Source organism: Piliocolobus tephrosceles, chromosome 1 (assembly GCF_002776525.5).
Source record: "Piliocolobus tephrosceles isolate RC106 chromosome 1, ASM277652v3, whole genome shotgun sequence".
NCBI lineage: Eukaryota > Metazoa > Chordata > Mammalia > Primates > Cercopithecidae > Piliocolobus > Piliocolobus tephrosceles.
Window position 1 is genome coordinate 6,958,495 of NC_045434.1, and position 26,125 is coordinate 6,984,619.

The 26,125-nt window shown below is 39.1% G+C and overlaps 2 protein-coding genes across 2 annotated transcripts in view; one reads left to right on the plus strand and one right to left on the minus strand.

The window, feature by feature from the left end:
• OPN3 (opsin 3) overlaps positions 1-11,442 on the plus strand; it is a 47,116-nt gene extending 35,674 nt beyond the window's left edge. The window contains exons 2-4 of the mRNA XM_023216184.2: positions 143-462; positions 7,040-7,291; positions 10,346-11,442. Of these exons, the coding sequence (XP_023071952.1) occupies positions 143-462; positions 7,040-7,291; positions 10,346-10,609 (836 nt within the window). The 3' untranslated portion in view covers positions 10,610-11,442. The remainder of the gene's footprint in view (positions 1-142; positions 463-7,039; positions 7,292-10,345) is intronic.
• Positions 11,443-13,156: 1,714 nt separating this feature from the next.
• The window catches only part of KMO (kynurenine 3-monooxygenase), a 54,278-nt gene continuing 41,309 nt past the window's right edge, over positions 13,157-26,125 (minus strand). The window contains 7 exon segments of the mRNA XM_023216185.1: positions 13,157-13,216; positions 13,219-13,356; positions 14,806-14,865; positions 14,956-15,057; positions 16,563-16,645; positions 19,167-19,224; positions 24,501-24,648. Coding sequence (XP_023071953.1) covers positions 13,157-13,216; positions 13,219-13,356; positions 14,806-14,865; positions 14,956-15,057; positions 16,563-16,645; positions 19,167-19,224; positions 24,501-24,648 — 649 coding nt within the window.

Genomic DNA, 26,125 nt, shown 5'->3' on the forward strand with positions numbered 1-26,125 from the left:
TTCCTTGGGACTATAAGACACTGTTAGCCCTCTATCAGTCTCAGATACTCTGTAAGGTATTTCCAGTGGAGAATGTATCACGTCTCTTATGCCTGGTTTCCCCCGGCACCATGCTATACTTTTCCACTTTCTCTTCTTGCAGGGATTGTATCCATTGCCACCCTAACTGTGCTGGCCTATGAACGTTACATTCGCGTGGTCCATGCCCGAGTGATCAATTTTTCCTGGGCCTGGAGGGCCATTACCTACATCTGGCTCTACTCACTGGCATGGGCAGGAGCACCTCTTCTGGGCTGGAACAGGTACATCCTGGACGTACACGGACTAGGCTGCACTGTGGACTGGAAATCCAAGGATGCCAACGATTCCTCCTTTGTGCTTTTCTTATTTCTTGGCTGCCTGGTGGTGCCTCTGGGCGTCATAACCCATTGCTATGGCCATATTCTGTATTCCATTCGAATGGTGAGTTGAAGACTACAGATGCCCCCCTCCGAAACCACATCCAGGGTAGAAAATTTTGTGTGGAAAATAATGAAAGTCTTCCTATGTCATCAGTAGTTGCCCGGAGGTTGAGCAGTTGTAGGGGACTTCCCATTTGGTTGAATTTTATGCTATGAGTCACTCTCTGGGAAGATCAATGCGGAATAGCATTTACTCTCTCTACATCCCTCTCTCAACCAAAAGAAGGAAAGAAAAAGCTTCTGACTGACAAAATCAGCAACCAAAAAACCCTACATTATCGAACACTCTTAAAATTTAAGAATTTAAAAAAGCGAGTTCCACACTTCCCATAACTTTGTTTATTCAAAGGTCATATGACTTTGACTAGAGAACAGCACAGATGTTTGGTTTGGCAATCACACCAGAGTCATAAAGGGTAAGAACTGACCACAAACAATTTCACGTTGGGTGCCAACAAGAACTTTCCAGTTTGAACTCAAACCCAGTGTGGAGCAGGCTCCATTTCCCAGTCTCTATCATCAGCCATGGATGTTTCCTTCCCCATCCACTGATTCTTCCAACTCTGTTCTCTGCTTCCGTCTCTAGTCTCTTGCTCACTCCGTCAAACCCCTCTAACTTTCACCTGTTTTTAAAATCGGACTTAGCTACATGCATTACTTTAAATAATTTGTTTCAAATTTCTTTACATATGCCAACTTTGTTAAAGACAAAATCCCTAGATCAGTTCAATCATCTATTTTCTCCATGCCTGTAGTCAAACTGCAAAGAGGAGCTGGAAAAAAAAAAACAAAACACATCTGTCCACACTTAGATGTCCTCTCAGCCTTGTTCTAGCAACCTTTCTATCCCTGTGTGTGTGGTCTAGTGTCTCCACACTCTATTACACAATCTCACTTCTCATTGTAATCTCTCGCCCTACTGTCTCCTCTCATTCTTATCAAATAAGCCTGCTTCTGATTTATCGGACAAAACAAAGCCATTATCAAGGGTTCCTTTGACTCCTTACCTCTCTTTACACAAACCACTGATTCTTAGACCTCTCTCTCCAGTTACAGGGCGACAGGAGACGTCCCCCAGGACCAACTCGATTCTGTATTCTGATTGCTTCCCCACCCCCTTCCGTGCCCCAGAGACACCTCTTAATAATTTTCTCTTTCACTTATATCTTCACACTCTCCCTTACCACTGATCCTTTCCCTTTACCATATTACCAGGCTATTTTTCTTTTAAATCGCAATCTACTCTCAGCTCCCTCTAGCTATCACTTTATTTTTCTCCTTTTTGTCACTGCTAACTCAAAGAACCATTGGTGACTCTTGGTGCCACGTTGTCACTCAGTAAGCATGCATTTACTCAATATTTATTGAGCATATAAGATGTGCCAATTTCTTACTGTTAATAGACTGAATGTTTGTGTCCCTCTCAGATTCCTATGTGGAATCTCTAACCACCAATGTGATGTATTTGGGGGTGGAGCCTTGGGAGGTAATTAGGGTCAGAGGAGGTCATGAGGATGGGGCTCTAGTCTAATGGGATTAGGGGATTAGTGTCCTTGTAAGAAGAGACACCAGACAGCTTGCTCTCTCTCTCTCTCTCTCTGTCTCTCTCTGTCTCTGTCTCTCTCTCTCTGTCTGTCTCTCTCTCTCTCTCTCTCTGTCTCTCTGTCTTCCCACGTGTGCATAAATAAGAGATCATGGAAGCACACAGTGAGATAACAGCCAAGAGGGGAGGCTTCAGAATGATACCTATCTTGTCAGCTACTCTACCTGGGACTTCCCAGCCTCCAGAACTGTGAGAAAGAAATTTCTGTTGTAGTTCAGGGAGTTGGTAGTTTAGTAAGTTTATCTAGCACTTATTCCTCAACTTAAGGCAAACTGGAGACTCCTTCCTCTACCACACTGCCACTAATACAGCCCTCATTTCAGGTCATTGATGAGCTCCCAGATATGTGATCCCGTGGACACCTTTTTATTCCTTTCTAGCATCCTCAGCGTTTGAGACTATTGACAACTTCTACTTTCTTGTGATGTTCTCCTGCCATCGATTCTAGGGTGCCTTTCTCTGCTGTCTTTGTTGCTGACTCTCTGGCCCCATCTTCTTATGTCTTCCAAGAGCTTCTCTTCTTTGGGCCTCCCCAGCATCCTATGTTTAGCTCTTGTCCCATGCTACACACTGGCCTTGAGTGGTCTTTCATACGGCCAGGATTTCTCCTTCTGACACAAGCTTGATCACATCTCTATTTCCAGTTCAGGTCTTTCTTCCAGCCTCTAACAGATCCTGGTAGTCAATTGCCTATTGAACACCTCCACTTGGATGGTCCACAGACTCATCAAATTTAACAAATGTAAAGATTAATTTGTCGTATTTTCCCTAAAACCCTCTACTCCTCCATTTGCTTTCTCATTGAATAGTCATCATTCCTAGCTACCAAGACCAGAAATTAGGGAATAATCTTTGACTGAGTGTTATCCATGTCTCCCCCAACACTCAACTATTGATCAGTTCTTATCCATGGCACTTAAATTTTTTTTGTTTTGTTTTGCTTTGTTTTGTTTTTTTGAAACAAAGTTTCACTCTTATTGCCCAGGCTGGAGTGCAATGGCAGAACCTTGGCTCACTGCAACCTCTGCCTCTCAGGTTCAAGCAATTCTCCTGCCTCAGCCTCCTGAGTAGCTGGGATTACAGGTGCCCACCACCATGCCTGGCTAATTTTAAAAATATTTTTAGTGGATGTGGGGTTTCGCCATGTTGGCCAGGCTGGTTTTGAACTCCTGACCTCATGATCCACCCACCTTGGCCTCCCAAAGTGCTAGGATCACAGGTGTGAGTCACTGTGCCCAGCCCTATATTTTTTAGTATATACATTTTTTCCTCTCCCACTGCCACGGACTCAGTTAAAAAAAACTTAGTTGTCCTTTTAGAAAATTTTGCTTTCCTCTATTCCATTCTTTGCACACTGCCACCAGAGTAGTTGTTCTTAAGTATTACCTTCAGAAGTTCCACTGTCCTTGTGATTAAAAATAAAGCCCCTGGGTGCGGTTGGCCGGTCCTGTATGGCATCTCCTGTCTACCTGTCCAGCCTCATTTCTTGACACTCCCCTCCTCTTGCCACCTCGGGATGCGGCAAATGGTAATATTTCTTGTTTTCAGACACTGACTTGTTATTTTACCTCTTGTCTTAGCACATTTTCTTTCTCTGGAACATTCTGTCTCTCCTCCTTACTTGACTAATTCCTCCTTCCCTCACAAGGCTAACAGCAGGATTTTGTTGCTCTAACCCTCAGAACGAGTTACCCATCCTGTGTACTACCGTATCCTCCCTGTTTACCTCCCTCATGGCTTCTACCTGCTCAGTGTGCATCACCCTCACCAAATCGTGAATTCCTCAAGAGCAGGGACTGGGTCTTATGTATTTTCTCACCTGTAGCTAGAATAGTGTCTGCATGAGTAGGTGATCAGTGACTATTTTTGGAATGAGTTACAAGCAGAGGACATAGAAGGGGGAAGACAGGAGAAGGGGTGAAAGTGTGAAGAGATTTGACTTTAGCTGCTACCGAAACAGAGAGCTCACTGCAAGTAATTTGCCTCTGTTTCCTTATTCAGAGAGAGATGACTCATAACAACGATGGAGACATAGCTACACACTTGAGAATGAAGATTCACAGTGAAATTCTTTGAAAATCTACAGATGTCTTGGATTAATGAGTACTAGGCATCAGCCATTTATACGGCCAAAGAACACTTTAATAGAGAATTCTGAAGAATTTGTTTTAGGTGGTTCATTCTTTAGGGCAAATTTGTGCCTGTGCCAATCATTTCAAAATTGCTTGATCCATAGCAATTTTGAAAACTATCCTCAAATGATTGAATAAAGAGGGTAAGGCATGAAATAGAATTTTTTATTGGGAAGATATTTAATGAGCAGAATGAAGGAATAGAAAATAATGAAACAAAGAGGCCTGAAAGAGATAAATAAAAAATAATCATGAAAACTTCACATATATGAACCCAAATAATCTAAAACATTAGTCAAGATCTTCTCCTTATACCAAAGAGGAACTGGGGACGTATAGACCAACATTTATTTAAATTAATTTCTCCAGCATGCATGTAATTCCAAGATAGATAAATGAGTGCTCTGCTTTGATAAATAGAGGGGATAAAGACTGACTTGCCCAGAAAATGGTACAGATAAAACTATTGGACCTAAATACTGGAGGTTTGGGAGGCAGTTAACTGAGATGTGGTTATGTTACTTGTTAATGGAAACTCTGAAGAGTCAATAATGATTCCAAATATCCTATAGTATCATAAATGTACATATACATACGAGTGTGTTAGTTTCATATCTAGTTCAAATATAAATAACTACTTAACCTCAAAAACAACCCCACAAAGTCATACGTGTGGAAATGGAACTCAAGTTCTGTTAACTCTAATAGGTTTTTTGTTTAACCTCCTTTCTTCTTTACTCTTGGAGGAGGTTATTGACTTGCCTGATATCACACTGCGAGCAAAAGTGGTGAATCTGGGATATAAACTTAGATCTTCTAATTCCAAATCTAGAGCTTTTATCAAAACTCCACAGCCTTCCTATAAACTCTAGGGAAGCTCCCCCAAAATGATGTTTTGAAAATAGAATAATATTCTATCACATTAAATGAAAGAGTTTCTTTTAAAATAGAATTGCGCACACAGAATAGTAGTATTCGGTTGGTGCAAAAGTAATTGCGGTTTTTGCTATTAAAGGTAAACCTTTAAAGGTAACCTTATTTAAAGGTAAATTATTTACCGTTCTGTACACCAAAAATATGTTCCTAAATAAAAATCTTCATCTCTGAACATTGTAATAAGTTATACTACTTTTACTACAAAAATGTAAATACTTTATATATTGATTTTTTGAAGTAATTGGCATACTGGTAAAGGAATATTATTTACCTTTAAATAAGGTTACCTTCAAAGGTTTACCTTTAATGGCAAAAACCACAATTACTTTTGCACCAACCGAATACCAGAAATTTAATACCCACTTTTCCCCACACAGTCTCTCTACCCTAAAAAAATCAACGACTTAAATTTTTCCTATTTCTCTCTATTCTTTGCTAATCTGAATACATGATTTTGATAAGAATATAGTTCCTTAAATATAATTTGGATATCAGCAATTTGGGAATTTTAATTAAAATATATTTGGAAATACTGTAAGCACATGTTCTAAATGATTTCTTTGGAAATTCTTTCTCTTAATTTTGTTATTTTTATTTATTTATTTATTTTTGAGACAGAATCTCGGAGTCTCTCTCTGTTGCCCAGGCTGGAGTGCAGTGGCACGATCTCGGCTCACTGCAACCTCCACCTCCCAGGTTCATGCCATTCTCCTGCCTCAGCCTCCCGAGTAGTAGCTGGGACTACAGGCGCCCGCCGCCATGGCTAATTTTTTGTATTTTTAGTAGAGATGGGTTTCACTGTGTTAGCCAGGATGGTCTCGATCTCCTGACATCATGATCCGCCCGCCTCAGCCTCCCAAAGTGTTGGGATTACAGGCGTGAGCCACCGCTCCTGGCCCTCTTAATTTTTATGATAATACCAGAACTAAATGGTACACTTAGAGTTCATTGAAATGCAGTAAATTTCCCAGCATAAAGTAATCAATACTGTATCAACAGTATGCTAACTACTTAAAAAAATCAATATATAAAGTACTTGTATTTTTGTAGTAAAAGTCGTATAACTTATTACAATGTTTAGAGATAATTATTTTTATTTAGGAACGTAGTTTTGGTGTGCAGAAATATTCTTTGCCCATGTATTATTCTAACACATTTATAATAATAGGAGAAACAGCAAAAAGAAATTTATATTCAAGAAACTCAAAGAACATTCAGACTGTACATCATCACTCCTCCATGCCTTTAATGGGAACAGGCTGGGAGTGGACAGGCTGATTTTAGAGGAAGGAGTTTTACCAAGTGCTGTTCTCTGCAAGTGAGCCCCTAATGAAGCCAATCGCAAACAAATTTCTCCTGAAATTCTACTTTATAGTCATTAGCAGTGAATTGAAAAACTGGTTTTCCGTAAGAATGGACTTGGGGATTAAATTCTCATCAAGGCCAGCTGCAGGCTTCATCATGCAGAACTCCTGACATGACATGAGTATGCAGTCTGCTTTGAGAACTCCAGAACTTGCACTCTAGAGTTTCCAGGATCGTGAGGAAATTGTTTCCATTTTATCGTGACTCTTTCCAGTTGTCTTTTAGAGATTTGAAGATCTAGGCAAAATCATTTTATTTTTTCTTAAGTAAATTCGAGAACATTAAAAAAACACGGAAGGATGTAGGAGGCTATGTAGCTCAACCACCCTATGTTGTGAGTGGGGAGACTGAGGCCCAGCAAGGTTAAAGCTGGACTCAGCTACGAGTCTCGGATCAGAAGTCAGCCTCCCAAGGTCCCATTCAGTTCTCTTTCCATTTAGGTGGGGCCGAGAATAGTGTCTGAATATCTGTTATAAAAATAACAAAAGAAAGCCCTTCTTTTATTTTTTTAAAGCCCTTTCCTTTCTTTCTCCTTTCGGCAGCTTCGTTGCGTGGAAGATCTTCAGACAATTCAAGTGATCAAGATTTTAAAATATGAAAAGAAACTGGCCAAAATGTGCTTTTTAATGATATTCACCTTCCTGGTCTGTTGGATGCCTTATATCGTGATCTGCTTCTTGGTGGTTAATGGTCATGGTCACCTGGTCACTCCAACAATATCTATTGTTTCGTACCTCTTTGCTAAATCCAACACTGTATACAATCCAGTGATTTATGTCTTCATGATCAGAAAGGTACGCTTTGCAATTAACTGATTGCTTTCACTCTGAGGATAGAGTTCGCAATGACAGTATAATACTTTTACAGAGGTGATTCAGAGTCGATTCAATTGAAAAAACAAATCAAGAATTTTGTCAGAATGTAAAGGGATCAGGAAGAAATGTAGAATATTTCCAAAGAAAATCATAACAATTCTAAGAACTACCCATAGGGATTCACACTTGTTAGGTAGAATTCTAGTAAAATTAATATTTAATTCATCAGAAAATAGTTTATGCCTAGTAATAACAGCTACGAAGTTAATAATACATTTAAAATTCTTACTGTACCGAGCAAGTTACACGCAAGTCACAAACAAGTTACTAGCAAGTTTACGAAACTCCACAAAATAGGCACTAATATTATTCCTTGTTTTCTTTATGGGTTGTGAATAGGTTCAGAGAAGTTAAATAATTTGCCTAATCTAAGAAGTATTGGTGCCAGGATTTGAACCTAGTTTGCTAAATCCAGTGCCCAAATCCAGTGCTTATAACTCCTCACTTGGGGTTATACATACTTGTAGCAATTGGTCTGGGTTGTTATTCACATGCCACAGCAAATGTCTAGCCTAAATTAATTTGGTTCAAGAAACTTCCTGGGCCTGGTGTGGTGGCTCAAGCCAGTAAACCCAGCACTTTGGGATGCTGAGGCAGAAGGATTGCTTGAGCTACGAGTTCAAGACCAACCTGGGCAACATAAAGAGACGCCCCTCTCTCTCAAAAAAAAAAAAAAAAAAAATAGCTGGGCATGGTGGCATGTGCCTGTAGTCCCAGCTACTCAGGAGCCTGAGGTGAAAGGATCTCTTGAGCCCAGGAGGTCAAGGCTGCAGTGACCCATGATCGCACCACTGTGTTCCAGCCTGGGTGGTAGAGCGAGACCCTGTCTCAAAAAGAAGAGGAACTTCCTTATCATCTGTTTCTGTAGTTGAAAGGTTTTGACTTGATGGCTGTGAGTCATGGCTAGGAGAGCCCACAAAATGATTATTATAAAGCTGAGCCTCTAAGTTTCAGAGAATTTAAAAGTTAAAAATAATGCTTAATTACTCCATTGGAATTTTAAAGATAACAAGTCATAATAATAACAGGCAATAATAATCACTGTGACTTCTAATGCTCAAGAATATGGAAGAAGCGGGCACTTCTGTAATAACTTTAGTATGTTCAGTGCTAAATCTCTCTGCCTCTTCTTTTGCCTTTCCTTTTCTTTGAATATTATTGGCTTACACTCTCCATAAACTCACTTCCACGTGCCTTATTCTCCTCTCACTGACAGTGTTTCTTTCCGTTTTTTGTTGCCTTCAACTGGTCTATTTCCTTTAACCCAGAGATTTTAAACTTGGAGTCCACAGGACCTAAACATTCCTTGAGTTGGCCTCAGAAGAGCCATTGCAACCCTGGAAATGGTTTATAATAATTTTTTAGTATGCACACATATGAATTTTTCTAGTGAGATGGTTTATAACTTTAATTTTCTATCAGAGGATAAGGTATTTTAGGGACCACCCTCTCAACAGGCAAAATAAAAATACATTAACAATTATTTGTTGCACTCTTTCTGTCAGCCAATGGGCTATAAATTACTGCTTCTAGAACTTTAATGTGCGTACCCCACACCTGGAAATCTTGTAATAAATGAATATTCTCCTTCAGTATGTATGGCTGCCCAATATTCTGCACGTCTAACAAGCTCCCACATGGTCCTGATGTTTCTGGTTCCTAGGGGCATACTTTAAACAGGAAGTTTAAAAGACACAAACAAAAACCAATACATAAAAATAACAGTCCTTGTCCTCAAAGAGCTTACCATTTATATGGAAAAGCATTTTTTTTTTTTGGCATACATGCTCTATTTAACTTTTATCATCAGGTATCTTTAACACTTAACCAAACAATGGTTTAGTGAATAAAGTCTCAAAACAAATAAATATTTTTATTTTTTAATTTTTTGAATCAGATAGAAAAAATAAATATTTTTAAATGTGAGTATAAACTAAATGCTAACTTGCATAAGATTGGGACTTAAAGAAGACATTATCAGGCAGTGTTTGCTGTAAAACAAAACCAAACAAAAAAGACAGAAATCAATGTAGCTATTATATTTTTAAGTGGTATTTCCTGCTCTGAGAAAGTCCATATATTCACCATTTATTTTGCTCTAAATAATGGGGATAACAATTACATTAACTTTTGATGTATGTTTTACTGGTCATGATGGACTGACTACTATAACAAGCAGCCCCAACATTTCAGTGAATTAATACGGAGTTTATTGCTCATTCAGGTCATAGTTCACAGTCTAATAATGTATTGGGTGGAGGAGATGGGATCTGTCCTGTGCAGTCATTTAGGAATCTAGGTCCCTTCCATTGTGCGATATTATGATCTTTACGCGTTGGCCCCCAGTTTCTTGTCGAGAGGAACAGCAGAGAGGAGAAGCCAAAAGGAGACCAAGAAATATTATTTGATGTTGTACCCAGGACACGGAGAAGAATTATGTTTGTTGATGACATTAGTGCTGTCTGCCATAGTATTTTTTCCCCAACTTATTAGTAATTTCGATAGAAAAAATTCTTCACCTAATTAAAGAAACATTAGCAAGTACACCAGGCTCTAAACTCTGCCAGGAAGAGCCTTGTCTGTTTTTGTTGCTTACAGTGAAAAATCTCTAATTATAGCACAGTGACTGTCACCTAGTAGATACCCACTAAATATCTGTGGACTGACTTAATGTTCAAAATCTCTTAATAGTGGTACCTGTCCTTATAGAAAGTGTGTGCAGATTGAAGCTTGGAGGATTACAAGGTACTGAAATGGTCCTACATATACTGGTTAATAAGAATTAGACTGAAGAAAAGACATAAAGCTCCGGGGTGATTTAGGTAGATCTGAGCATGACCACATAACCCCTCATCCACACCCGCTAACAAACAAGAAACAACTCAAATTCAGCTCAACTGATTTCCTTGAATGTTAATCCAGATGAGTGCCCAACTTTTACTTCATATTCCCCTTTATTTTGTCTCTGCCCAGTTTCGAAGATCCCTTTTGCAGCTCCTGTGCCTCCGACTGCTGAGGTGCCAGCGGCCTGCTAAAGACCTACCAGCAGCTGGGAGTGAAATGCAGATCAGACCTATTGTGATGTCACAGAAAGATGGGGACAGGCCAAAGAAAAAAGTGACTTTCAACTCTTCTTCCATCATTTTTATCATCACCAGTGATGAATCACTGTCAGTTGATGACAGCGACAAAACCAATGGGTCCAAAGTTGATGTGATCCAAGTTCGTCCTTTGTAGGAATGAAGAATGGCAACGAAAGATGGGGCCTTACATTGGATGCCACTTTTAGACCTCCATCGTAAGAAGTGTCTGGAATACCCGTTCTATGTAATATCAGCAGAACTTTGTGGTCCAGCAGGAAATCCGAATTGCCCATGTGCTCTTGGGCCTCAGGAAGAGGTTGAACAAAAATAAATTCTTTTAATTCAACGGGTGCTTTACATAATGAAAAAACCACTTGTGGCAGACCATGGGCATCTAACATCATCTTCTAATGTGTTGGAGATTTTCATTTCAAATATATTTTTTAAATTACTCTATTTTCCAAAACACGTAATACATTGTTCTCGAAAATACCTTACTGTAAAAATAACTGTCGCATACACATGTGTGAAGTAGCTAGAACATACTGAATTTTTTTGTGCTGTTGGACTCTATTCAGTGTCATGTCCTATGTCTGATGAAGTTATCAAGGAGATAATTCTAGAATGAAAAAGAAAATCCTCTTGTTGGAAACAAAAGACTTTTTATATGTGCACTATGACAAAGAGGAGTTTCAGAGACATCTTCGAATCCTTGTCAGCCTGGAGACCAGCACCAGAGGACTCTACAAGGCAAACTCCCATATATTTGCTTCTCCCAAACTGCTGCCCCTACAGACTCAAAGCTCTTTTTCTTTGTTTTGTTGGTTTTCTAAACATTTACTGTTCTTTGTTGACGCTATGTAAGCCAGGGAGTTCTAAGATGCCAGCTCTTTGAGATTTGCTCATTCCCCTGTATTTCCACCTGTATTTCCCACATATATATTATATATATATCTGCTAATAAACTTATGTTTGTTTTTCTCTTGTTAATCTGTCTTTTGTTATAGGGGCCCCAGCAAAGGAACCTAAAGTGGGTAGAAGGAAAAATTATTTTTTCTTTCCCTACAAACTAAACATAGATTATTAGAACTCAAGGATTTCATTGACAATATAGAAAAGAAACACTGAATCATCTTATTGCCCAATTTTTTTTTTTTTTTTTTTTTTTTTTTTTTTTGAGATGGAGTCTTGCTCTGTCGCCCAGGCTGGAGTGCAGTGGCGTGATCTCGGCTCACTGCAAGCTCTGCCTCCCGGGTTTATGCCATTCTCCTGCCTCAGGCTTCTGAGTAGCTGAGACTACAGGCGCCTGCCACCTCGCCCGGCTATTTTTTTTTTTTTTTTTTTTTTAGTAGAGACGGGGTTTCACTGTGTTAGCCAGGATGGTCTCGATCTCCTGACCTCGTGATCCGCCCGTCTCAGCCTCCCAAAGTGCTGGGATTACAGGCTTGAGCCACCGCGTCCGGCCCATTGCCCAATTTGTATTGCTTATATGACTCTAGTGTTTCATCTTCATAATCATGTTTGAAGGACTTCTCAGTGACTCAACAGCCTGTTAAAGAAGGATGAACCAAAGAAAATGTTTTCACTAAATGTGCTTTTAAAAATCAAGTGTATTGCTGGTTCTGCTGCAGTATGTAGTCCAAGAGTAATTAGTAAATTGCTTCTGAGGGTCTGAAATTGAATAAAATAATGGCTTTGTATTTCTATAAAAGTTGTCTCCCCTTGTTTCCTTTCCACTTTTGCGTATGTGGACATTTAATTTATGAATAAAACCCTTTCCTGTCCTTCACTTAGTATGATATTAGTGAAGTTTAGAGGGTAACTCTGGGCTGGCAGTGGTGGCTCACACCTCTAATCCCTGCACTTTGGGAGGCTGAGGTGAGCAGATCACATGAGGCCAGGAGTTTGAGACTGGCCTGGGCAGCATGGCAAGACCCGGTCTCTACTGAAAAATACCAAAACATTAGCTGAGCCTGGTAGCCCCAGTTATTTGGGAGGCTGAAGTGGGAGGATTGCTTGAGCCCAGGAGGCAGAGGTTGCAGTGAAGCAAGACCATGCCACTGCACTCCAGCCTGGACGACAAAGTGAGACCTGATCTCTAAATACATAAATAAATAGAGATAGATAGATTAGATGATAGATAAACAGGTGGTAAGACTTGTATTTGAAGCTGGGAAAATAGAATGAGTTCATTTTGTAAGTCTCTGGAACTCCCCTGAATTCCTTATTTACATTTCTGGTTTTATCTAGTACATCTGAGCCCCGTGGTTAGGTAAGTTCCATTCAGGTAATAGAAAAGTGCAGTTAACATGCTAGGCAAGTTGTGATTTTTAGTCCCAGGTGTTGAGCCAATGCTATTGTGAGTCCTATTGTGTCTTTTAAAGAAAAGGCATGATTACGGTCTTCCCTGAGGCATCTTGGGCCTTACACTCTGAGAAGCGAAAGATCTTAGTCATTGCACTTTTATAGTTAGAGTGACTCAACCTGAGTGTGTATAATGTAGAGGAAGTTGTATGTTTCAACTTTTAAAATGTCCCCCACCCCGAGTAATTGCAATTAACACAGAGATATAGTACATTCAGTTTAATTATAAGCAGATCACTATCTTCCATTGGTGAATAAAATATGGCAATGGAAACTTTTTTCGTGCTTAATTTTGGTCACAGAGAAATCAAGCATTTGCTACCTCAAAACTTTTCTATCACCTGCTAATGAGATAAATTTGTTCTAGGGAGTCCATGGCCTTTGTAGGGAAACATGTTTTGTATTCCAGAAGTGAGCTATCCAGTTCCATGGTCTTCTCAAGTAGTGGAAAGGTCGTGGTGACATGTAGTGCATAAGCAGGTAGGTACTGCTGATGGCTATCAGTGATCCCAAGAAAAAGAGTCCTTTGTATATCACCTGTAAGACAGCAAGAACTCTCATTTCATTTGTCCAGAGATTCAAATCTGAAAATAGACTTCATTTTTTTAACAACAAAGGGGTAAACAATGTCCTCTTTGTTCTTTAACCTGAAACAACAATTTAATTGCATGACCACCAGGTCAGGAATCGATAAGATCAAGATAAAGACAAGGATTGGGAGCCTCCCTTCTCCCTCTCTCCCAAGAAACTCATGAATCGAGGTCTTCTGTATGAAAAAAATGTGGCAATCAGCTTTTGTCCAGTCATTAAAAAACCTTTGCAGTTTAGAAAAAGAGCTGTGAATTCTAAGAAGAGTACCGCTGTGCTGGAGGCACACATCATTCCTTCCTTCCCAGAAGCTTCCCAAAAGTCTCCAGGAGAAGAGTGGTGGCCTCTGTGACTACGACTCACATGGAGACCAACACTAGCTGTAAACAGTGGCCTGAGACTCTTTCCAGCCTGAGTCAGGTGCTTTCCCGTGGCATCCTGGCCTATTTCTCTCCCCGCACTTAGTGTCCTGCATCCTAACTGCCTGCTGGCATCTTTTCCCCTTTGAGACTTTCAGCTCCTGAAGGGTGGGGGCCCTATTTGATTCATCTTGTTTAGATAATTCTTGATTTCTTCCAATCCATTCTCCATCTAGACATCTTTCTAAAATTCAGACCTGAGGCTGTTGGCCTCCCTGCGCTCCCTGTTTCTCTCAAGATAATATTCCAGGTGTTTAAAGCCCTGCCTCCACCCTCTGACCATTCTCACACGCTAGTGCTGCCTTCCGGCTCCACTGAAGTATGTTTCTCATGTGTCTTCCACCTTCCCCTGTCCTGGCCCCTCCTGTCCTCCTCGGGGGCAGTGTATCCCTCTCCAGTGCCACTGTCTCTATCCCCCACTAGCCTCCGAGCTTTGTGAAAGGTGTGAACTGGTCGCATTCATCACCACGACAGCTCAGTGCTGTGTACTAAATAAAACTGTCTGTTGAATAAATGACGTTGTAACATCCCCAAAGTGGAAGACTAGGGAATCAGAATTCCATTTAATGGCATCTCTAGGCCAACTGCCCAAAATGAATGTATTATAGCATTCCATTGGAGTAGGTGTTTTAATAGTGATTCAGTTCTGTCCGACTTTACAAATTAAACTCATAAGAATATTGCACGAAGCAAAAATCAAGAACAGTACATCTTGCTAAAATAAAGTAAAAAGTTGAGAAATATTAGCATCAACTTCTTTCTTGAGACTCTTCCCTTCAAAAGCTCTCTTTCTTTGCCACCTCTTTGTAATGTTGTTCAGTAAGCACTCTTCCCTCTGTGTATGCAGGACAGTTTCTGTTTGGAAGCCAAACAGTTGGTGTCCCATGATTTCCGTATTTGTCTGAAACAAACATAATCATAATACTATGACATTTTAACACATCACATTAAAAATTCATAAAATGTAATCTGTTCCAACCTTTTTTTGCCAATGCCAACGCTGCACAGCCTCATGGTATCTTATTCTGGAAAAAGAGACCTGCAGGAAAGTTTTAAAAGTATTCTTGTATATTCCTTAACAGCTAAACAGAAAATTAAAATGAGGAAAAGTCTTCAGTCCAGACCTTACCATGGTATAGAGAGGGATGAAGGTCGATGGCATAATAGCATGAAGAAATCCCCCCATCTTCTTCTGAAAAATGAACCAGCTTGAGTTGACATGTGCTCGCATCTGCAATAATGAGAGTCTTAAAGAATGCTTTTGAACAAACACATTTATTTCTTACTGTGACTTAGTATTATTCTTCATTCCCACTCATCGCAATGCCAAACACAAAGTAGTCAAATAATTTTTTGTTTCCGTAATGTTATTCCCAATCCATTTTAGTAAATGTTGGTCATATAGGACGTTGCCTTGAAAATGTACAGCAAATACATGAAGCCTGCTAGGGAAGTTTATTTTGCTCAGGAGTCAATATAGGAAGTCTATTTCAGTAGAGGGTTTGTTTAACCAGATCTGCAGGTAATCTGTGAGCTCAAAGGTTTGTCTAATTTTCTTTGTTTTGAGACGGAGTCTCGCTCTGTCGCCCAGGCTGGAGTGCAGTGGCCGGATCTCAGCTCACTGCAAGCTCCACCTCCCGGGTTCCCGCCATTCTCCTGCCTCAGCCTCCCGAGTAGCTGGGACTACAGGCGCCCGCCACCTCGCTAGTTTTTTTGTACTTTTTAGTAGAGACGGGGTTTCACCGTGTTCACCAGGATGGTCTCGATCTCCTGACCTCGTGATCCACCCGTCTCGGCCTCCCAAAGTGCTGGGATTACAGGCTTGCACCACCGCGCCCGGCCAGGTTTGTCTAATTTTCTGTTGCTTCGTGATTGGTTTGTAATATTGTTTATGGCAAAAAGAGATTGTTTAAAGCTATGTGTGTCTGGACCTACTCTTTTTTTAGGACAGATAGTGTGTCATAGCCATCCTGTTTTTAAAGGATGGGACAAGATACATCCGTAAATCCTCCAATATCTTGTAGGACATCCTCTACCACATCTGATGCAATTTTGCTCAAGCTGAAGACCAGTTTCTTTCTATCTTCGGGAGAGATGGAAAATAGCTGGTCACTCTGCTTTAAATTTATCCTGTAAATCCTTTCATTTTATTATTTTAAAACTAGTATCACAATCACTTATTGTGAACTTTTCATGTGACTGGTTCAAAATGGAATTAATGTGTTTTTCTTCAATGTACTAGTTTTCCTGAACATGAATTTCTTTTTGGTATTATGCATTTTCTTTCTAGTGCATAAGGTTCCGAAGGATAATCAATGCTACTCTAAATATGTAAGTTATAACATTATGAGTGAAAAGGCCATTCAACATTTCTTAGATTTTCTAAATATGTTAACACATCTGAAAGTTGTACTTTCATTAAATTAACATATTACTAAATATCTAAGATAAAAGCATGTGAATTATCAGAGGTTTTGTTACCTCCTAAATGTCCTTAAAGTGTAGATAGAGATAGTGTGTGTGGGTCATTGTCACTGGCCACAGAGTCACAATCCACCCAAGTCTACGGAATGCTGTGTGTGTGTGTGTGTGTGTGTGTGTGTGTGTGTGTGTGTGTTCTTATCTGTAGGTATTCTTATATAGCATGCATGAGATGGAGGCTGAAGCAAAGAAAAAGAAAAGAACATTTGTTAGAATATCAGCAAACCGTCTCATGGAATAAACCTTCTCACTCACCTCTATGTAATTGTACATGGATAGGTCTGAAATTGCGTGACTATCTGGGATTCTCAATCTGGAGAACGCAGGAAGACACAAACCTGGAAGTTAAATAATACATCTTTCTAAAACCTTCTATAAAAATGTGCCGAACTCTACACAGGTCAAATTAAACAGTGTGTTCACCACCAATGCTCTTGCTATTTTTTTTAAACTATAAATAACTATTCTGTATAACTAACAATCTATGACTATTGATAATACACATAGAACATTTCCTGTTGTGATTAAATAAAAATCACAACAAAGTTAATCTATACTATTGTTTTATCTTTGTTCTCTAGTGCCCCAAACCAGCGTTGACAGTGTGTTCTTATGCATAAACCCTCTATCCACCTCCAATGTCATGTGTAAACCAGACACACGAGTGCTAGGAAAGGAGGAAACAAAATATCTCTGGCTCCTGAGCATCTGAGAGACATGACAGGGAAATAACCAAAAAAAAAAAAAAAAAAAAAAAAAAGATGAGAAAATTTGTCCTGGAACTCTATAAGCTCTTCAGACCCAGGCATCATTGTCCTTGGACTTCCTAAAACACAACAGCAAACATTTACTCTGACCTTACTTAATGACGGGCTTTATTTTTTCTTTTTAAAACTTTACAGGAATTATTCAATCTTCACAACTCTGATGTTGAGAGTATTATCTCCACTTTACAGATGAAAAAGAACGGAGGTTTTAGAAAGATGAAGTGATGTGCTCAAGATCACACAGTTAATAAGTTGGCAAGTCAGGACTTGAAACTGGGTGTAATTTAAGGCCAGTTCTCTCGTCTATCCTTTACCTGAAACAAGTGTAAACTCAGAGGTGGCTTTTGAAAGCACATGATGCTGGGAAGCAGGAAAAGGTTATCCAGTTCTCAGGCTATTGTTTGCACCTTCTTTTATATATGTAATATACAAGCCCTCCAACCACCTCCATGGTCATGTGTAAATCAGTCACATGAGGGCTAGGAAGGAAGAGAGGGAACAAAAGGCCTCTGGCTCCTGAGCATTTGACAGAAACAACTGAAAAATAATGAAAATAATAATAAATAAAGGAATTTATGCCAAGCGTGGTGGCTCAGGCCTATAATCCCAGCACTTTGGGAGGTCGAGGTGGGTGGATCACTTGAGATCAGGAGTTTGAGACCAGCCAGGCCAACATGACGAAACCCCATCTCTACTAAAAATACAAAAATTAGCCGGGTGTGGTGGTGTATGCCTGTAATCCCAGCTACTCTGGAGGCTGAGGCAGAAGTTGCAGTGAGCCAAGATTGTGGCCACTGAACTTCAGCCTGGGCAATGGAGTGACTCCGTTTCAAAAAAAAAAAAAAAAGAAAAGAAATTTTCCATGGAATGCTATAATCTCTTCAGACCAGCCACATCCGGCATGTTATGTATTTATACTATATATGTAATATATATAATTGGACACATTTAATTTAAATTACTTCCAGAATTACATATAAATACTTAAAAGTTCATTATCTGTAAAATTAATGTATTGGCTGAATCGATTTTAATCAGAAGGCAAATGAAAGTATCAGATGCATGACCCGGCATGGTGGCTCATGCCTGTAATCCCTGCACTTTGGGAGGCCGAGGTGGGAGGATCACCTGAGGTCGGGAGTTCGAGACCAACCTGACCTACATGGAGAAACCCCGTCTCTATTAAAAATACAAAAAATTAGCCGGGTGTGGTGGCGCATGTCTGTAACCCCAGCCACTCGGGAGGCTGAGGCAGGAGAATCGCTTGAACCTAGGAGGCGGAGGTTGCGGCGAGCTGAGATCGCCATTGCACTCCAGCCTGGGTAACAAGAGCGGAAATCCGTCTCAAAAAAAAAAAAAAAAAAAAGAGTTAGATGCAATCTTTGACAGGGCAAAAAACACTGGAGCGTCTAAGAGTGTTTCTGAGGATGTGTTGTAGGGTAAATGTCCCCAGCCCTCTGTCCATGGCCTGTTGGGAACCGGGCCGCACAGCAGGAGGTGAGTGGCAGATGAGACTGCATGACCGCCTGAGCTCCGCCTCCTGTCACATCAGCAGTGGCATTAGTTTCTCATAGGAGCGTGAACCCTATTGTGAACTGCACAGGCAAGGCATCTAGCTTGCACACTCCTTATGAAAATCTGACTAATGCCTGATGATCAGAGCTGGAACAGTGTCATCCCGAAACCATCTCCCCAACGCCCCGTCTGTGGAAACACTGTCTTCCACGAAACCCATCCCTGGTGCCAAAGCATTGGGACTGCTGCTAAGAGATGCAGGCAGAGGGTGTTACCTAGGCTGAAAAGGGAGACAGCAGCGTATCTCTGCCAAGCATGGGTACTCTTTGCTTTTATCTTTGAATGAATCACTCTGTGGACCTCCACATAGAAACTTCAAAAGAAACTATATTTCTTTTTCTGGGTGCTAGTTGCTGCTCTGGGAGAACGGTGGCATAGACTGTTAGAAAAATATGTAATCCCGGGGAGAGAATATACATTATACATCACAGGTTTGTGATCATTGAGGATCAGAAATAAGTCCAAAATTAGTCAGAAGAGCTAGTCCACGTCCAGTTGAGAAATTGACCTTACTTACTGAGGTCATTATTGAATTTATCCATTAACTCATCAAATACCAAACAGTCTTCAAAGCCCTGAAACAAAAAAACAAATGAGAAATAAGAAACTAGAAATAATAATTTAAAAAACCCTTATTACCGATTTTGAACAGAACTTCCACTGGTGAAGATAATTCATAGACTGTTTATCCTCAACTAGTACATAGCAGTTGAGTTGTCACATGGTATTGAATTATGGTTAAAAATGACCATTGGGCCTGAGCGTGATGGCTCACACCTGTAATCCCAGTACTTTGGGAGGCCGAGGTGACCAGATCGCTTGAGCTCAGGAGTTTGAGATCAGCCTAGGCAAGATGAGGAGACCCGGTATCTACTAAAAATACAAAAAAATAGCTGAGTGTGGTGGTGTGTGGCTGTGGTCCCAGCTACTCGGGAGGCTGAAGTGAGAGGATCACTTGAACCTGGGAGATGGAGGTTGCAGTGAGCTGAGATCGCTCCACTGTACTCCAGCCTGGGTGACAGAGCGAGACCTTGTCTAAAAAAAAAACCATAGACTTCATGCTTGACTGTGTTATCTTTGTCCAATTTACATATATATGACATAGTGATTTGAAATTCGACCAAGATTTTACATTACTGTTTTAATTTTGATAGATTCCATTACTTCTTTGAGAAGAAGATATCATATTGCTCTACCATACGTTTTAGAATTATACTTAAACTATTCGAGTCTTTAAGATTCACATTTAGAGCAATTTAACGATAGGATAAAACTGCTTACATATTAATTTAGTTCCTATAACTCAAGATTAAAGCAATATTAAGAAGTCCACAAAATTAGTAATGTACTATGCTAAATACAGAGAGGATAGAGAATTGAAAATAATGTTTCCTGTTTCCTAGGAATTCAAGCTACAGCTTTAAAGGTAGTATAAAGATTTTTTTTCTTTTTGTTCTTTTTCTGTTCTTTTTTATTATTATTTTAGATGAAGTCTTGCTTTGTTGTTGAGGCTGAAGTGCAGTGGCGCAATCTCGGCTCACTTCAATCTCCACCTGTTAGGTTCAAATGATTCTCCTTCCTCAGCCTGCCAAGTAGCCAGGATTACAGGCATGCGCCACCATGTCCAGCTAATTTTTGTATTTTTATAGAGATGGCGTTTCACCACATTGGCCAGACTGGTCTCGAACTCTTGACCTCAAGTGATCTGCCCATCTTGGCCTCCCAAAGTGCTGGGATTACAAGCATAAGCCACTGTGCCTGGCCTAAAGATATTTTTTAAATAAAATATTTTTCACATCAATTATAAAGATTACATCTGAAACAAGCAGATTTATTTGTCAAATCAATTACATAGTCTCAATAGTATAGAAGTGAGAGATACCATATGGGGCTGAGATAACAGTTTTATATTCTTTTGTTTAAGTTAATTCATTTACTCTTCACAACTCTCTGAGGTAGACATTATTAAAATTCCAATTTAATTAAATTGAATTATTGATTTCTTTTAATTTATTTTGAAATGCAGTCTTGATCTGTCGCCCAGGCAGGAGTGCAGTAGCACAATCTCGGCTCACTGCAACCTCCATCTGCCAAGTTCAAGCGATTCTCTTGCCTCAGCCTCCCAAGTAGTTGGGACTACAGGCACCTGCCACCACACCTGCCTAATTTTTTTGTATTTTTAATAGAGACAGGGTTTTGCCATGTTGACCAGGCTGGTCTCAACCTCCTGACCTCAAGTGATCTCCCTGCCTCAGTCTCCCAAAGTGCTGGGATTACAGGCATGAGCCACCTCGCCCGGCCTAAAATTTCAATTTTATAGATAAGGAAGTAAAGATAAAGTAAGTAAATTGCGCAAGAATATATTGGCAGTAAATTCTGGGGCCAGGATTTAAAACCAAGTGTTCTAATGCCTCCGAGGCACTTATCCACTGTGCTACAATTAATGTCTTCTTATGTTTTTATAAAACAAAATGTTTACTGCTGCTTTGTGGAAAATATAATTGATTAGATTCACAAGCTATTTTTACTTGGAATATATGCCAATAACCAAAATAATATATGATTAATGATTATGAAGCTATTAGCACATACACACACATATACACACACACACACACAAATTAGTTTAGGATTCCTTGAAATGAATGTTCAACTTTTAAACACTATTTCTTTTCTGAATTCTTTTTCTAGCCAAAATAGTAAAAATTCCATGAAGGCAGTAGTGTTCAACATCTAATCAGCTCATAGTTTTACTTAACCTTGTCAATCAGGTTTCCCTTTCCTTTGGAAAGAAAAAGTAGAAAAGAAAGAGATCCTTGAGGAATCGCCACACTGTCTTCCACAATGGTTGAACTAGTTTACAGTCCCACCAACAGTGTAAAAGTGTTCCTATTTCTCCACCTTCTCTCCAGCACCTGTTGTTTCCTGACTTTTTAACGATCGCCTTTCTTTTATTTTTTAGGGTTTTTTTATATTATTATTATACTTTAAGTCCTAGGGTACATGTGCACAACGTGTAGGTTTGTTACATATGTATACATTTGCCATGTTGGTGTGCTGCACCCATTAACTCGTCATTTACATTAGGTATATCTCCTAATGCTATCCTTCCCCACTCCCCCCACCCCACGACAGGCCCCAGTGTGTGATGTTCCCCTTCCTGTGTCCAAGTGTTCTCATTGTTGAACCTCCATTTCCTAAACTGGTGGGGGGAAAAAAAAGCCAACCCTGGAATTTCTAACAGGTTTTACACAATGTTGGAGGCCATGCCTGAAATGCATGTAGCACTCATAAATGGAAGCTTCTGTTTCTGTTAAGAAATAAAAAACATCCAAATTGGAAAGGAAGAAGTCAAATTATCCTAGTTTGCAGAAAATATGACCTTATGTTTACAAAAACCTAAAGACTCCACCAAAAACACTATTAGAACTGATAAACAAATTTAGTAAAGTTACAGGATACAAAATCAACATACAAAAATAAATAGCAATTCTATATACCAAGAGCAAACAATCTGAAAAAGAAACCAAGAAGGTAATCCTATTTACAATAGTTACAAATAAAATAAGATACCCAGGAATTAACCAGGGAAGTGAACGATCTCTACAGTGAAAACTATAAAACGTTGATGAAAGAAATTGAAGAGAACACAAAAAAATGGAAAGATATTCCGTGCTCATGGATTGGAAGGATCAATATTGTTAAAATGTCCATATTACCCAAGGCAATCTACAGACTTAATGCAATACCTATAAAAATAGCAATGTCATTCTTCACAGAAATAGAAAGAATAATCCTAAAATTTATAGGAAATCACAAAAGACACAGAATAGCTGAAGCCATCCCGAGCAAAAAGAACAAAACTGGAGGCATCACATTACCTGACTTCAAATTATACTACAATGCTAAAGTAACCAAAACATCATGATATTGGCATAAAGACAGACACATTGACCAATGGAACAGAATAGAGAACCCAGTAATATATCCACATTCAATTTTAGCAAAGGTACCAAGAACATACATTGGGGAAAAGTCAGTCTCTTCAATAAATGGTGCTGAGAAAACTAGATAACCATATACAGAAGAATGAAACTAGACTACTATCTTTCACCATATACAAAAATAAAATGAAAGTGGATTAAAGACAAATCTAAGACTGGAAACTATTCAACTAGTAGAGGAAAACATTGAAGAAACAGTCCAAGACAGTGATCTGGGCAAAGATTTTCTAAGTAAGACGTCAAAAACACAGGCAGCCAAAGAAAAAAACAGACACATAGACCTTTGGAACAGAATAGAGAAATCAGAAATAAATAGGACAAATGGGATCATATCAAGCTAAAAAATGTTTCTGCAAAGCAAAAGAAACAATCAACAAAGTAAAGAGACAACCCACAGAACAAAGTAAAATATTTGCAAACTACCCATCCAACAAGGGATTAATCAGAATATATAAGAAGCTCAAATAACTCAGTCAGAAAATAATGAATAATCCAATTTAAAAATGGGCATAATATTTGAGTAGGCATTTCTCAAAAGAAGACATATAAATGGCCAGTGGGTATATGAAAAATTGCTAAACTTCAGTAATCATCAGTGAAATGCAAAGCAAATCTACAATGAAATATTATCTCACTCCAGTTATAATGGCTTTGATCTGAAAGACAAGTGACAACGAATGCTGGTGAAAATGTGGACAAAGGAGAACTCTCATTTGGTGGGAATATAAATTAGTACAACCACTATGGAGAACAGCATGGAGGTTCCTCAACAAACTAAAGATAAAACTACCATATGTGGCAGCAATCCCACTGCTGGGTAAATATCCAAAAAGAAAGAGCATCGGTATGATGAAGAGATATCTGCACTCCCATGTTTATTGCAGCACTATTCACAATAGCAAAGATATGGAATCAACCTAATGTCCATCAATGGATGAACGGATAGAGAAAATGTAGTACATATTCACAAGGGAATATTATTCAACTATAAAAAAAAAGAATGAAATACCATCATTTGCAACAACGTGGATGGAACCGGAAGACATTAGTGAAATAAACCAGGCATATAAAGAAAATTATCACATTATTTTTTACTCATATGAGGGAGCTAAAAAAAAATTAAACTAATGGAGATAGAATGATGCTCCCCAGAGACTGGGAATGGTAGTAGGGTGGAAGTATAAAGTGGAGACAGTTAATGGATACAAAAATAGTTAGATAGAATGAATAAGATCTAGTATTTGGCATCACAATAGGGTGAATGGGGTTAACAACAATTTATTGTATATTTCAAAATAACTAAAAGAGAGGAATTGGGGTGTTTCTAATACAAATAAATGACAAATGCTTGAGGTGACAGATACCCCAATTACCCTGATATGGTCATATACATTGTACACCTGAATCAAAATATTGCATGTATCACATAAATATATAAAACTAGGATATAGCCATAATAATTAAAAATTTAAAAATATTAGGAGTAAAAATGCATACGGGAGATTCTCTGTAGGTTATATGCAAAAACTATACCATTTTACACCAGGGACCTGAGCATCCATGGATTTTTGTATCCACAGGGGTCCTGGAGCTGATCCCTTGGTGATACCAATGGATGAGTGCATTGTGCTTTCTGCTTTTTTCTACTATGGATTACTGGATTGAGTAATCCAAATTCTGATTAGAGTTGGTGATCAATCTAGCTACACAGCTGGTATGATTGCTGAATTGACTGTGCTTTCAGGGATTATGTGGGGATAGTCTTAGACATGTTTTTTATTTAAGACTTGTTAGCTGAGACTGACCCAGAAATATTTCAGGGACTTACCTAGGGAAAAACAACTTACCGCATTCATTCCTTGCCCAAAAAATGGCACTATAGCATGAGCTGCATCCCCCAGCAGTACACAGTGAGATTGAAAGTGAAAAGAAGAGCACTTTACAGATATCATGGGCTGGGCAGGCAACAGGAAGAAATCTTGCACCAGGAGTTTCCTTCAAAGGAAAATAATCCAAATGTAAAGACATCAAATCAGGTATTAAATCCTGCTAAATTCTTTCAGATTTACTAAATTAACTATCACGAAGTTTTGTTGAAAAATACACAAGAATGCCAAGAAGAAAAGAGAAGAGGGAAAAAATGAAGTCTTCCAGTCCTAAAATTCCATTATTCTGATTACCTTCTTGGTCTGCAACAACGTTCATAACATTAAAAATAAGAGTTTGGCTGTATTTGAATAATTTAAATATTTCTGTATCATATGTTATTAAAACTTTATTATCATGCACATGGGCCATGAGATTTTCAAATACAGCAGTGTATTTTAGGTTTCCATAAAAAAATTGAGCAAATGCTGCTGTGTATTTGATTAGAAGATAATAAACCAAAATTGAAATTAATGTGAATCTTTATGTATTTGGAAATGGATAATAGTAATAAAAGTAGCATTTGGGGGATGGGAATCATTTGGTGAAGTGGTACAAACTTTAAGTTGGACAGGAAGAATAAGTTCAAGAGATCTATTGTACAACATGGTTCTTATAATGAAAAACAAACAAAAAACCTAGTATTTGTAAAGCATCTGTAGAAGTGTTGAAGAAGCTCTAAGTTGACAAATAGTACCTAGCCTCAAGAATCTTAAATCTGGCTGGAAAGGCAAAAAATAGCCATGAAACCAGTTTGAAAGTACATAAGGGCTAATTCTGGTGTGCAGAGATTTCTCTTCACAGTTGGAGAAGGAGGGATCCATAGAGACTAAATTAGTCTTCAGGAAAGAAAGTGACTAGCAATTTTTAAAGACCTGGTATGGGCCAGCAGTGGGTTATCCCTTTTACATAATTAGCTCACTTAATTTTCACAAATGCCCTATGGTAGATACCCATTTTAAAGGTGAAACTCAGGGAAGTAAGGGGCAGAAGTTGTATTAAAATCTTGCTCTGCTATAGACTAAATGTTTATGCTCCCCTAACATTCATAGGTTGGAATCCTAACCTCCAATGTGATGGTATTTGGAGATGGGGACTTTGGGTGTTGATTAGGTCCTGGGAGTGGACCCCCCTATTAATGGGATTAGTGCTTCTATAAAAGGGACCCCAGAGCGATCCCATGCCCCCTCCAGCATGTGAAGACACAGCAAAAAGACTCATCTATGAACCAAGAGGTGGGGCGTCACCAGACACCGAATCTGCTAGTGCTTTGATCTTACACTTCTTGGGCGTTAGAACTGTGAGCAATACATTTCTGTCATTTATAAGCCACTGAGTCTATGGTAGTTTTATTATGGCTCACTGAACTGACTAAGGCATACTCTCTGTAGCATTGCGCTGCCTTCATGAAGACATCATTGGAGGTGTCTAGATAGACAACTTAATATGCACCAAGCCTTGTGTTGAATGATTTATAGACATGATCTCATTTAGTCCTTGTAACAACCCTTTGGGATAGGTTCTACTATTTATCAACCTTTTACCA